The sequence below is a fragment of the Microcebus murinus genome, chromosome 1 (genome assembly GCF_040939455.1).
Source record: "Microcebus murinus isolate Inina chromosome 1, M.murinus_Inina_mat1.0, whole genome shotgun sequence".
In the NCBI taxonomy this organism is placed as follows: domain Eukaryota; kingdom Metazoa; phylum Chordata; class Mammalia; order Primates; family Cheirogaleidae; genus Microcebus; species Microcebus murinus.
This window is the reverse complement of record NC_134104.1, coordinates 67,537,619-67,552,715: the sequence shown is the minus strand read 5'-3', so window position 1 is coordinate 67,552,715 and position 15,097 is coordinate 67,537,619. Positions and strand designations below refer to the sequence as shown.

The following is a 15,097-nucleotide window of genomic DNA, read 5'->3' as shown; positions in this document are numbered from 1 at the left end:
ACACAGCCACCAGGGTTCAGCTGAAGATCTTAGGGGGATCGCCCTAAGAAAAGATGGGGATGAGAAATGCCCCCTGTGACTTGCCTTGCCCATCCTTGCTAATCTCAGTCCATGATCTATGCCTAGTGCCTAGAGCAACCACCTGGAAACCTTGAGCCAGGGGATATCTGCTTCCCTAAGGCTACGTATTCTGGAATTTATGGCCATTGCTGCAATGCCTGGGTGGTTACGTACAAGGAACTAACTTTAAATTTTTTAAGTATAAAAATAAAACTGACTCGGTGTATTATTACTCAAGTCAACCATCTGTATGTGTGTCCGCGTTTTTCTTTGTGTTCTGCATTTGTGTTTTGTGTTCTGTGTTCATCCTCCATCCTGTAAATGGGCCACGACATTACACCCTCTTTTAAACTTAACAGGCTTCTTTGTTAGCAAGCCAGTTGAAAAGAAAAAACTGAATAATGGACAATGGAAATTGCATCTGCCTTTAAGAAACCCTCAGGATTAAAATACAATTTAGAATTTGGCTAGTTTGATAGTAGCTGTTTCTTATTAATGGATAAAGCATCACAATAGCTACCAATGTGTGCCAGGTAATAGGCTAGTGCCTTACTTTTAATTCTTACAAGAATGTTACAAGATTGCTATTAGTAGTCTTGTTTTTTAAAATTGGAAACACCCGTGCATGGAGCATGCCTATAGTCCCAGCTACACAAGAGGGCTGCTTGAGGGTAGGAATTCAAGGGTTGCAATGAGCTATGATCCTGATTGTGAATAACCACTGCATTCTAGCCTGAGCAACATAACAAGACATCAGCTCTAAAAAATAAAAATTGGAAACAAAAGCTTAATAACTGTCCAGGATCCCATAGCTGCCATGCTTTAGATTGTACCACACTGCCTGTAGCCAGTCTTTAGCTAATCCTATTCCCAGCAGTCATTTTGGATATAAAGTAATGACTAACCCATAAGAGAAAAGAGCCATCAGTCAACCTTGCACTCATTTTCTTATCTATGTATAAATGCATCATTACATTGTCAAATATGCTCCTTCCTTACCTGTCCATCTGAATTTTCTTCAGTGTCTCCATAGTTATTAAGGACTGCTTTGTAGGTTTTTTGAGGATAAATTCCTGCATTTTGTTAAAATCTAGGCCTCCTTGTTTGATTTCTGGCAACTTGGGTCCTTCTTTAGGTACTTTCGAGATAGTTGAGGCCATTGGAAGTTTTTCTAAGCTTTTCCTCTCTGAATTCATTTCTTTGTTTTTCTTTTAAAACAAGAAATGATGTTAAGAAAGATTTTTTTAAAAAAATCAAAAGACATTAATATAAGAGGGCCCCGTCCACATTTTCAATCTCATCTTCTCTGACTTGTACACCATACTCCAAGAAAATGTAGCTCTTTCTTCAGCCACACCAAACTATATATCTTGCTGTTTTATTTCTTCTTGCTTTCACACAACATTCCCCCTCTTCATCATTCTCAAACTTACCACCTAGTAATCTTTTTTTTTTTTGAGACAGAGTCTCGCTTTGTTGCCCAGGCTAGAGTGAGTGCCATGCCATCAGCTTAGTTCACAGCAACCTCAAACTCTTGGGCTCAAGCGATCCTGCTGCCTCAGCCTCCCAAGTAGCTGGGACTACAGGCATGCGCCACCATGCCCGGCTAATTTTTTCTATATATTAGTTGGCCAGTTAATTTCTTTCTATTTAGAGTAGAGATGGGGGGGGTCTCACTCTTGCTCAGGCTGGTTTCGAACTCCTGACTTTGAAGCAATCCGCCCGCCTCGGCCTCCCAGAGTGTTAGGATTGCAGGCATGAGCCACCGCGCCCAGCCATCTTTTTTTTTTTTTTTGAGACAAAATCTCGCTTTGTTGCCCAGGCTAGTGTGAGTGCCGTGGCATCAGCCTAGCTCACAGCAACCTCAAACTCCTGGGCTCAAGCAATCCTGCTGTCTCAGCCTCCCAAGTAGCTGGGACTACAGGCATGTGCCACCATGCCCGGCTAATTTTTTTTTCTATATATATTAGTTGGCCAATTCATTTTCTTTCTATTTATAGTAGAGACGGGGTCTTGCTCTTGCTCAGGCTGGTTTCAAACTCCTGACCTCGAGCAATCCGCCCTCCTCGGCTTCCCAAGTGCTAGGATTACAGACATGAGCCACCGCGCCCGGCCTCCCACCTAGTAATCTTTAAGACTCTGATCAAAGGTAAAGTTCTTTGTGAAATAGGTCTGTTACCAGGCATCTATCACATTGTAATTATTTGTGAAATATCTCCAGCAAATTGGGAGTTCTATGAGGCAAGGGGCAGTGTCTTAGAGATCTTAGTTCACTCCAAAAACAAAATTTTTTAAGGCTAGTCTCAAATTATTTTTGGAAAAAGATTGGATATTAAATAAACTCGGCCATCTTTATAGTCCCATTGCTTAGAACAATGCCTAGAATATAGTAGAGACTCAAATGTTTATTAAAGGCCGGCGAGGTGCCTCACGCCTGTAATCCTGGCACTCTGGGAGACCAAGGCAGGCGGATTGCTCAAGGTCAGGAGTTCGAAACCAGCCTGAGCAAGAGCGAGATCCCGTCTCTACTATAAATAGAAAGAAATTAATTGGCCAACCAAAATTATATAGAAAAAATCAGCCGGGCATGGTGGCATATGCATGTAGTCCCAGCTACTTGGGAGGCTGAGGCAGGAGGATTGCCTGAGCCCAGGAGTTTGAGGTTGCTGTGAGCTAGGTTGACACCATGGCACTCACTCTATCCTGGGCAACAAAACAGGACTCTGTCTCAAAAAAAAAAAAAGTTTATTGAACCCATGAATTTGAAATATAAAAAATAAAAGGAGAATCATACCAAAAAGCAGAAGTTGATAGACTTAGTAATATGGTATAGATTTTGAGGGTCATGTAGGGAAAAGCCAAAATACTTTCCTTTTCAGACCAAAACTTGAATACTAAGGGACCATGGGAATAGCACATGTCTTTTATTTATTTATTTATTTTTGAGACAGAGTCTCACTTTGTTGCCCAGGCTAGAGTGAGTGCCGTGGCGTCAGCCTGGCTCACAGCAACCTCAATCTCCAGGGCTCAGTGATCCTACTGCCTCAGCCTCCCGAGTAGCTGGGACTACAGGCATGCGCCACCATGCCCGGCTAATTTTTTGTATATATATTTTTAGTTGGTCAATTAATTTATTTCTATTTTTGGTAGAGACGGGGTCTCGCTCAGGCTGGTTTCAAACTCCTGACCTTGAGAAATCTGCCCGCCTCGGCCTCCCAAAGTGCTAGGATTACAGGCGTGAGCCACCACGCCCGGCCTTAGCACATGTCTTTTAATTGATGATTCCTATTTAATATGTGGGTAAAAGCTTGAGCCATTGAGAGGCCATATAATATAGTGACTACACATGTGAACTTGGAAGCCATGTTTGAATCCAGCTCTATCTCATACTAAACTATATTGACCTTAGGCAACTATTTAACATCTCTGTGGCTCCATTTTCCCATTGGTAAAACGGATGGTTATTATTTTAGATTTTGTCTAAGGAGATTATGGAGAAAATGTAAGGCCTAGGAGGCCCCATTTTCTGATTTACCTAACAATTTATTACTTCTCTACCTTTATGTTTGGGCATTGGGAAAAGGAAGCAAATGTGACTTATGGCCTGATTTACTGATTACAAGAGGGAAATGTGAATTTTTAAAAAAATTTCTTTTTCTTTTTTTTCTACACATTGGCACACTGAGACAAAAAAATGTGAATTTTTACGTGATAATTAAAGAAGCCTACTAAATGTTCTAGTACATTCACTAAAAAGTATTTTTATATAGCACACACTATGTACAAGGTAGGGCATTAGACCCTAAGGGAAAAACAGTATTCCCTGAAAGAAAGTTATTTCCAAACTTTGCTCAAATCATCCCACTTCTGGTAGAACCTGGTACTTTAATATAATTTTCACTATTCTACATCATAATTCTTTTTTCTTTTATCTACTCTTCAACCCGCTTCAGCACCAGCAGCCTATAGGCACAGAGACCAGACATTGGTCTAGGGTGACAGTTTGCTCTGGCATGGGGCACTATGAGAGGCCCAGGGGGATGGGCCTGTCATAAATCCAAACCCATGCATCCCACTTCATAATTCTAGTAAATGAAAATCTATCTGGAAATGGCCTTACCTGTAAAAATAGGTATAATAGTGGGATAAACCCTTCCTCCCAAGGTTGTTATAAGGCTGAATAATATAAAGCCTTTGGGGAAAGAAAACATCCATATACATATTAAGGTTTTAAAATATATATTCTATTGCTGTTCTACCTCATGAGTAAAAAAATAAAATATATATTCTAGGAGTTCAAGACTGCAGTGAGCTATTATTGCACCACTGCACTCCAGCCTGGGTAACAGAGTGAGACCTGGTCTCTAAAATATAAATTAATTAATTAATTAATTAATATACATATATCCTAGCTGGGCATGGTGGTGATCACCTATAATCCCAACTACTTAGGAGTCTGAGGCTAGAAAATTGCTTGAGCCTAGGAGTTACAGGCCAGCCTGAGCAATACAGGAAGACCTTGCCTTTAAAAAATAATAATAATTATATATCCTATGCTTTATAGGGCAATGGCATCTTAAGATTCATGAGTTAGAACAACTATAGTTTCATGAAGTAAAAAACAAAAATTTTTAAGAGAGTCACAATTTTTAAAAGGTATATAACTAACATTGAGAAAGGAGTTTTTAAACTGCTAATAATCAACACAATAGTGCAAGGGTTTACTTTTTACACTATAAAATCATGAGAGGGTTTCTATTAAGTCAGAAAATTTTTTGGTTGAAAGATCACTATCATAAACCAAAATAAAACAGTGCAAAAGTTTCATTCTTTTATATACTGGAAGAGTGACAGATGCTGAACAATTTAGCTTCTTTTAATTCTCTCCTGAGTTTCTATGATGGCGAATTACTTTTTTTTTTTTTTTTTTTTGAGACAGAGTTTCACTTTGTTGCCCAGGCTAGAGTGAGTGCCGTGGCATCAGCCTAGCTCACAGCAACCTCAATCTCCTGGGCTCAAGCAATCCTACTGCCTCAGCCTCCCAAGTAGCTGGGACTACAGGCATGTGCCACCATGCCTGGCTAATTTTTTTTTTCTATATATATTAGTTGGCCAATTAATTTCTTTCTATTTATAGTAGAGATGGGGTCTTGCTCTTGCTCAGGCTTGTTTCGAACTCCTGACCTTGAGCAATCCGCCCGCCTCGGCCTCCCAGAGTGCTAGGATTACAGGCGTGAGCCACCGCGCCCAGCCGGCGAATTACTTTTTTTATTTTATTTTATTTTATTTTATTAATTAATTTATTTATTTTGAGACAGAGTCTCACTTTGTTGCCCAGGCTAGAGTGAGTGCCGTGGCGTCAGCCTGGCTCACAGCAACCTCAATCTCCGGGGCTCAGCGATCCTACTGCCTCAGCCTCCCGAGTAGCTGGGACTACAGGCATGCGCCACCATGCCCGGCTAATTTTTTGTATATATATTTTTAGTTGGTCAATTAATTTATTTCTATTTTTGGTAGAGACGGGGTCTGGCTCAGGTTGGTTTCGAACTCCTGACCTTGAGAAATCTGCCCGCCTCGGCCTCCCAAAGTGCTAGGATTACAGGCGTAAGCCACTGCGCCCAGCCTCGAATTACTTTTTTTAAAGACTGATAGCAAATATCATTGATAGGACTTCATTTGTCAACTGACTGTCTTCCCATCTTATTTTTGATTCTTACTGAAGGACATAATAGGAAGAATACACCATGTCTCTTCTATACTATTTGTTAGCTTGCTTAATTTAAGATTAGACTCTTATTTTAAATGCATGGAAAGACTTAGTTCTTGAGTTCTAATCGATTTAATCTTCATAATTTGATAAGGAAGTTAATTTACATTATACAATTCCTATTATAATTATGTCATTTTAATACTACCCCCAAACTCACAGAATGTTAGCATAGGAAGGGACCTATATGTCATTTTGTTAAAACTGTGTCACAATTTACAAATGAGAAAACTAAGACCAAGAAAGTAAAATGAATTGCTTACAGCACACAGCTAAACCTGACCGCAAACCCAGTGTTTTATTTCATTTTATCTTATTTTATATTTGAGACAGAGTCTCACTTTGTCACACAAGTTAGAGTGCAGTGGAGTCATCATAGCTCACTGCAACCTCAAACTCTTGGGCTCAAGTGATCCTCCTGCCTTAGCCTCCCAAGTAACTGGGACTACAGGTATGTACCACCACGCCCAGCTAATTTTTCTATTTTTTGTAGAGACTGGGTCTCACTCAAGCTGGTCTCAAACTCCTGACCTCAAGTGATCCTCCAGCCTCAGCCTCTAAAAGTGCTAGGATTTACAGGCATGAGGCACACCTTTTTTTTTTTTTTTTAAATTTGGAGATAGAGAGTCTTGCTCTGTTGCTTGAGCTAGAGTGCAATGGTGTCAGCATAGCTCATTGCAACCTCAACCTCCTGGGCTCAAGAGATTCTCCTGCCTCAGCCTCTGAGGTAGCTGGGATTACACATGACATGTCCGGCTCATTTTTCTATTTTTAGTAGAGATAGGTCTAGTTCTTGCTCAGGCAGGTCTTGAACTCCTAGCTTCAAGAAATCCTCTCACCTTGGTCTCTCAAAGAGGAAGGATTATAGGCCTGAGCCACCATGCCCAGACCTATTAAAATCTTATATAAACTTTTAAGCTTTAATAAAAACTTTAAGAACTCAGGCTATATACATAATAGTAATAACAAAAGAAATTTTTAACTTGTATAGACAATTAAAGGAAAATTTAATTTTCTTAATAAATACAGACTTCTTTCTGTTAGACATGAAAAGCAATTTACCCTCTCATTTATAAAGAAATTTTCATTTGTCATAGAATCAGAAATAATAATACATTTTATATAAAATTATAATATTTTTTGAAACTTGATAAATGTGTATTTGTATTTACACATTGTTTGCATTTTATATCTACAAGCAAAGGTACTGAAATTTAAAAATTTATGCCAGGCATGGTGGTTCACACCTGTAATCCCAGTGCTTTGGGAGCTGAAATGGGAGGATCATTTGAGATCAGGAGGTCGAGACCAGCCTGGGCAATATAGCAAGACCCTGTTTTTAAAAAATTATTTATAAGGACTTCGCTCACTACCAAGTTAAGGCTTCTTTTCTTCTTTTTCTTTTTCTTTTCCTTTCCTTTCCCTTTCTCTCTCTTTCTCTCTTTCTCTCTTTCTTTCTTTCTTTCTTTTGTTTACTTTTTTCCAAGGATCTCCAGCTTACAGACCAAGTTAAATTTTTTTGATAACCTAGTGGTACTTTGCAGAAGAGCCCAAACATTATTAAAAATGTAATGGTTAAGGCCGGGCGCAGTGGCTCACGCCTGTAATCCTAGCACTCTGGGAGGCCGAGGCGGGTGGATTGCTCGAGGTCAGGAGTTCAAAACCAGCCTGAGCAAGACCCCGTCTCTACTAAAAATAGAAAGAAATTAATTGGACAACTAAAAATATATATACAAAAAAAAAAAATTAGCCGGGCATGGTGGCACATGCCTGTAGTCCCAGCTACTTGGGAGGCTGAGACAGGAGGATCGCATGAGCCCAGGAGTTTGAGGTTGCTATGAGCTAGGCTGACGCCATGGCACTCACTCTAGCCTGGGTAACAAAGTGAGACTCTGTCTCAAAAAAAAAAAAATGTAATGGTTAATACAATAATATGGCTGGACATTCAGAAAGGCAGGTTGCAACATAGTCAGCAATGACAACAGTCTTTTTTTTTAAGTGGGAATACCTGTTGCAGAAGCAAAGTCATTTTAGATTAAAGTAATATTGAGAAGATTGAGTTGAGTTTCCTACCCCTAGTGTTGTTAGCATTTAGCAGGTGAGAAATACAAGGTAGGTAGGAAAACTCAGTTAATTTGATCTCCTCAGTATATATACTGCATTTATACTGATTTAACTATAGGCCTTTTGAATAATGTCAACATATCAGAAAAGGATATTCTGCCTGGTAATGTACACTGAGCTATGGCAGTTTCATTCCATCAATTGAGAGTACACATCTCAGATAGTTACTGTAGCCCTTTATCTGAGATAAAAGTGCTATTTCTCAAGTGAAATTTAAGGCATAGGTATAAAGGAAATATAAAGGAAAGAAAGCAAAGTTAAATGGTGAGTGAGTATATACCATGAAGATACTTGTTCTTCTTTCATATTGAACTGGCATGATATAGTTTAGAATAGAGAGCTGGTCTACGGTATCCTCCAGAACTGCAGAGATCCTCAGCATATCTGGAAGGGAGAGTGGCTCTATGATTTCTGGGATGATTTCTACATCTGTACATACAGCTGTTACTTCTTCTGCAGCAGTAGGTGGTTCACCAGTCACTGACACCATCATCTCAGAATGCGAAGGATTTGGAGGAAGGTTCAAGGTTTCCAGACTGCCTCTAAGGAAAGGATAAAGAAAAAAATAAGTCAATGACCATCATTTAAATATTACTTAAATTCAAAAGCACAGGCAGCACTTAGACTGGCTTCTGTGAAGTTCATATTATCATATAATATAACCTAAATGAAAAACAAAAGCTAGAATTTACATGTGATTTTGCATATACCTTCTATTTTGACCAATGAAAAGTAAACAACTTAACTGGTTTTTTTTTGGTTTTTTTTTGGAGACAGAGTCTCACTCTGTTGCCCTGGCTAGAGTGCCATGGCATCAGTCTAGCTCACAGCAATCTCAAATTCCTGGGCTCAGGCAATTCTTCTGCCTCAGCCTTCCGAGTAGCTGGGACTACAGGCATGCACTACCATGCCTGGCTAATTTTTAATATATATTTTTAGTTGTCCAATTAATTTCTTTCTATTTTTAGTAGAAAAAGGGTCTCGCTCTTGCTCAGGCAGGTTTCGAACTCCTGACCTTGAGTGATCCTCCCACCTTAGCCTCCCAGAGTGCTAGGATTACAGGTGTGAGCCACCACGCCCGGCCTACTTAACCATTTAATAAAGATATGTAGCCCATGCTATTGGCGATGCTTAACTAAGTTGAATTTGAGCCAAAATTAATTTTTTTTTTTAGAAACAACTTTAGTTGCTAAGCAAAAGTGACTCATGATTAGTAAAAAACAGAATGTGGTAGCCGGTCTTCAAAGTTGCCCCAAATGATTCTCACTTCCTGGTATTCATACAATTGTGTAGTCTCTCCCACATTGACTAGAACTAACCTATGTAACCAAAAGGATATTATGGGAATGACAGAGTGTGACTTCCAAGGCTAGGTGATAAAAGATATTGCAGCTTCTGCCTTACTCTTTCATATCTCTCACTCTGAAGGAAGCTAGCTGCCTTGTCATGAGAACGCTTAAGCAGTACTATGGAGATATCCATGAAGGGGAGGAATGAAGGCCTCTTGCCAGTAGCCAGCATCGACTTGCCAGCTCTGTAAATTAACCATCTTGGCAGTGCATCCTCTAGTCCCCATCAAGTCTTCAGATAAGGATGGGTATATACAAACACAATGAGTGAGATGTGCAACATTTGGGGGATGGTCACCCTTGAAGCTCTGACTTGAAGGGGGAGGGGAAGCATGGGCAATATACGGAACCTTAACATTTGTACCCCCATAATATGCTGAAATTAAAAAAAAAAAAAGATTAAAAAAAAAAAGTCTTCAGAAAACTGCAGTCCCTGGCCAACTTCAACCTTATGAAGGACCCCAAGCCAGAACCATCCAGCTAAACTGTTCCCAAACTCCTGACCCACAGATACTGTGTGAAATAATAAATGTTTATATTCTAAGTCACTAAGTTCTGGGGTGATCTGTTATACAGCAATAGGCAAGTAATAGATGAAATTTAACAGAAGGCATAATTTAAAATATATATATACAATATATGAAAGGGAAATAAAAAAAATAAAATATATATATACAATATAAATTAGAATTTTGAACATACTCTTCCATTCTTCCAGAGTTAGTTTTGTTATCCTCCATGGTGTATTTATAATCTCACAAAAATGCAGTCACCTAAAATGGGAAGAACACTGGGATTAGTTTAAGGGAGTCCTAAATGATGTATGAGTTATTTTGATGCCCTTTTAGTAAGAGAAAATTAAAGAATGACAAGAGCTGTGGCTTATCCCCTCTTTTCACTTAGTAGAGTAGTCCCGGAGAGGAAACAACCACTGATGAGGGGGAACACAGTAAGTAGTCTACCAAACCTGAAGACACATGCACCTTTTGAGCCTCTTCTTAAGGTAAATTAATGTCCAACATGGTTTCAGGTTTTTTTTAATTTTTAAATTTTCTTAGAGATGGGTTCTTGCTATGTTGCCCAGCATAGATTGCAGTGGCTATTCACAGGCATGATCATAAACATACTGCTGCCTCAGACTCCTGGCCCCAAGCTATCCTCCCACCTCAGCCTCCTGAGTAGCTGTTAATGTGTTTTATTGCATTCTGATTTTTCATTGGTAATCTCTATACAACATATTTTTCTATCATTCTAATTACTATAATATTTAATTAGATCACATCATTCCTCTCATCTGCCAGATAACAGAATTTGTTGCACCTGGACTTATAAGAACAAATGAGATTACATTTAGAAAAACTATTAACTCCTGGAAATCAGTTTAATGCTGCTAGTAAGATGTTACCCCTCCTGAGTAAACTAAAACCCTTTCTGCTTAAATTAGCTTTACAATGAGACCACCATGGAGAATTTTGCTTTATAGTAAATGACTAGTGAATGTTAAGTTTCCAGTGTGATTTTGTCCACAGAAAAGTATTAAATATCCCTGAGAGAGGTGGTGAAAGTATGTCTCACACAAGAAAAATCTGATATGCAAAAGTTCAAACATATATAACAGAATATTTGTGTAAACTTGAAACAAGATACTCTAAACTAGCCAAATTTTCTGATGCCAGGTGATGTGGCCTGATTACAGGACGGGGGATGGACACAGAACATAAAATAATGACACAGACACACATGGACAATACATGACTCGAGTGCTTAATGCACCAGTTGCTTTATTTTTATCCCCCCAGACCCAAGATTAGTTCCTTGTACATGAGCATCTGAGCATAGCAGCAATAACTATCAATTCTGGAGATGTTTCACAAGGGAACTATTTCCCATGGTCTCAGACCTCGAAATGGTTACTTGAGGCACCAGCGCCAGACATAACTCAAAAACCAAGGCCGAGATAAGCAACATTAAACAATGCAGCCATCAGAAGAACTTCTTGTGATCTTTCCCAGCCAACCGCTGACCCCCATGGTTTCGTCTGTCATAGGTTGCTCCTCCCTTGAGGAGTCTTACCCGTCATTGACTACCAACCATCTGACGGGGCTGGACCTTGGGAATGTTCTTCTAATCTTTATGGCCTCCAGACTCCCACCACGGGGGCCCACCGTGTGGCAGCTGGGCAACATTTGCTTATGTACAGAAACTCAGGCCTCTTGTTACGTCCCAAGGCAGTAACCGTGTATGAAGAAAATGTTGGCTACCACTGCGTCATGCAACACACATACATTATAGGCTATAGTGAGTGATTAGTATGAGGTATAACACCAGAATCAGCCCCCAATAGCCAGGTAAGTCTTAGAAGGAAGGAGCATGATATTAAGCAGAATTGTGTTTGTTATGTTGTTTGTTTTTCCACTCCTTTAGGCTTGGGGCATAGGTAAAGGTGATTCACATAGGTAAGATTGGGCTATGTTCATGTAGAATGTAGCATTTTCATGGTGTTTTAGCTTCTCAATTCTAATGCTAGAAACCCAGAAGTCTCTCCTGCCACCTCCTTCATCTCAACATCAGCATTCCCCCTAATCCAAACCATCACCAAGTCCTGTGGATTTTACCTTTTATTTCCATATCTTCCAGCACTATGTTGGGTCTAGTAGCTGTTTTTTTCTTGAACTAGTCTAACAGCCTCCAAATTGGAAGTGATCTTTTTAAAATAAAAGAGTGATCTTTTAAAATTTAAAAATCTGATCATGTCTCTCCTAAAATTCTTCAATGGTTTCCCATTGCCTTGGGACAAAGACCAATATTCTTAACTTGGCCCCCTCTGTTCCTCTCCAGACCCACCTAGAACAGCCCTTTTCTTGCTCTCTTGGTTCTACCCTCAATGAGCTTCTTAGTTCTATGGAATCATGCTATCTTCCAACTCAGGGTCTTTGCACAGGCTATCTCTCCCACTTGAACCACTTTCCCCTCACCTTTTCACTTTGTAAAGTCCCACTTATCCATTAGGTACCAGCTTAAAAAGTCATTTTTTCTAGGTAACTGTCATTTGCCCCTTTGGATCCAATCTCCACCATTTTCTGTGATCTGAGAGACTGACCCATATGGAGTGCATCAATGGGAGAGTCCAGGTATTTACTTATTTATTAAAGTAAGATATTTACTCTCCCAGCTCTCTCTCTCTGATGGATTATTATTGGTTGGCTATGTTCCTCTATCAAAAGACAGATCCTGTCAGGCAACTCTCGCCAAATTACTCTCTCTCTCTGGGCTCAAGTAACTATTTCTTCCCCATGTCCCTGGAGACTGCATCATACCTTGTAGTTTCACTCCTGGTTTACCTTTGTATACAGATACAAACTCTCAACTCTGACAATTGTTTTCTTCCAGGGCTGTTACAATGACCTAGTACATATATACATTTATATAAATATATATATGTACACACACAAATAACTGAAATATAAGTTTCATAAAATATGTTTCACTTACCATATGTCATAACACTCTGATATTTTGATTCTATCATATTTTGTTTTAAAAAGTATTATGATCATTATCTACAAATGGCTCATCACCTGCAGTTTGAAAAATGCCTTAATGACACTTCTCCAAGTGATACTTTCCCTGACTCATCAGGCTGGATACCACTTCTTCAGTTCAAGCACCAGGGCACTGTTTATTTTCTTGCAGAGCTCTCCTCACAATTTTTTTTTTTTTTTTTTTTTTTTTTGAGACAGAGTCTCGCTTTCTTGCCCAGGCTAGAGTGAGTGCCGTGGCATCATCCTAGCTCACAGCAACCTCAAACTCCTGGGCTCAAGCGATCCTCCTGCCTCAGCCTCCCAAGTAGCTGGGACTACAGGCACGAGCCACCATGCCCGGCTGATTTTTATATTATATATATTAGTTGGCCAATTAATTTCTTTCTATTTTTATGGTAGAGACGGGGTCTCGCTCAGGCTGGTTTTGAACTCCTGACCTTGAGCAATCCGCCCACCTCGGCCTCCCAGAGTGCTAGGATTACAGGCGTGAGCCACCGCGCCCGGCCTCTCCTCACAATTTGTAATGATTATGTCAATTTCTCCCCAGCAGACTGTTAAGTTCCATGAAAGCTGGGACCATGACAGTGATGAGCATTATTGTATTCTAAATTTCAGGTACTATGCTGAGTAAGTATTCATTCATGTGGAATGAATGCATGAACAAATGAATGAAAATCACATTTAATGTGTTATTCCTCCCAGGAGGACTTACATTTAGTACCTGGATTAATGAATCTCTAATAGTGAAATTTCTAGTACATTTCTGGGACAGAGAAAATTGGATGTGATAGTGGGCTACAAGGTGCAAGCTCTATTCTGATCTATTTAAATATTTTTTTTTTGTAGAGATGAGGTCTTCATGTGTTTTGCCCAGGCTGGTCTCGAACTCCTGGTCTGAAGAATTCCTCTGCCTTGGCCTTCCAAAGTGCTGGGATTACAGGCATGAGCCACCACACTCAGCAAGATCTGATTTAAAATGTGACTTACATACATCTATGTCACAAAACTTTGCAGTTATCCTTTACTCCTCTCTCATTCCTCATTAATCAGCAAAACCTGTCAGAATTTAAACATATTCAGAATTCCAATATTCATCGCCCCTGTCTCCATCGTCTCTCACTAGGTTTATTACAGGAGCCTCCTAACTGATATTCCTGCTGGTGCCCTTGCCTACTTTGTCTCAACAGAGTGACCCTGTTAAAATGAAAGTCAGATCGAGTCACTCCTCTGTACAGAACTCTCAATGGCTTCCTATCTCAAATTTTTTTAAAGGCTCTTTAATAGTGGCGCCTCTGCTTAATTTTTCTATATGTCATATATTTTACCTGCTCATTGTCTTGTTTCCCGTAGTAGGATCTAAGCTCCGTTAGGGCAAAGATTTGTTTGTTTTGTTTACTGCAGCGCCATTCAAGACTGCAACAAATCTTGGTATGTGGCAGTGATTCATTAAACTATTTGTTGAACAGATGAATGAATCGATAGGACAACCACAAATAAATGTGCAATAATTAGGAAATGCACATCTCTGGCGTCCCCTAATACACCTCATTGTAGTCTACAAGTATTTATTGAAGACCTGTTATGCGCGGGCCTGGTGCTGGGCTCCTGGAGAGTGTCAGTTTGGCAGCTGAAAAAGTTATCCTAAAAAGGCGATTGAGTCTCCTCAGAAGTCCTCCTCCCCCTTGGAGTCAAAGAGAATAATGGAGGTAAGAACTTAAGTCATTTTTTAAAAAAGAGATTTTTTAAAAAGTAGACGAGTGGAAAGAAGGAAATAAGAATAGTTAACGAGAAGGAACAACTCCTGCCTTCGTGTTCCCGGCCTTTCTCTTCCAGGCGAGGTGGGATCCAGGAATCTCCGTTTTTCCTATTCCTGTGTGGTACGAGGGTAAAACACCTCCATGTTCGCGAATCAATCTTGAGGGCGAGGTTGGGAGTGGTGGGGGTAATGTCCTCTAGTCGAGCTAAAGCCTTTCCACCTACAGCACCTTTGGACACAGGAATCAAGCGCATCCTAAAACGTTTCCATGACAACCCACAGCTTTGGAGGACCGTTTCCTCTTTTCTCTTCTTTAGCTGGCTACTACTTCTGCCTTCCTCTGTTTCCAAATAATATATGTTGCAGCTTACAAAGATGCATGGACATAGGAAAAGAATTGTAAGAGTGAGTTTGAATGCGGCTTCTTTCAGTCCAAAGACGATTTCTGAAGCTTGTTTTTCTGGCGGTTAGGGAAGATGCCTAAACGAGGGGCGGGGCG

General features: G+C 39.9%; 1 protein-coding gene and 1 non-coding gene across 4 annotated transcripts in view; both read right to left on the bottom strand.

The window, feature by feature from the left end:
• The window catches only part of DRC9 (dynein regulatory complex subunit 9), a 68,669-nt gene that overhangs the window by 45,431 nt on the left and 8,141 nt on the right, over window positions 1-15,097 (bottom strand). The window contains exons 1-4 of one of the 3 annotated variants that reach the window (XM_012780413.3): window positions 14,648-15,052; window positions 10,003-10,073; window positions 8,232-8,493; window positions 1,060-1,268 (exon numbers count right to left, since the gene is read on the bottom strand). In XM_012780413.3, coding sequence (XP_012635867.1) covers window positions 1,060-1,268; window positions 8,232-8,493; window positions 10,003-10,040 — 509 coding nt within the window. In that variant the 5' untranslated portion in view covers window positions 10,041-10,073; window positions 14,648-15,052. The other 2 variants (XM_012780416.2, XM_012780414.2) reach the window with 2 other exon arrangements.
• On the bottom strand, window positions 3,994-4,129 carry LOC142875440 (small nucleolar RNA SNORA42/SNORA80 family). The gene has a single exon (XR_012922796.1). It is a non-coding gene; the product is annotated as a small nucleolar RNA SNORA42/SNORA80 family (small nucleolar RNA).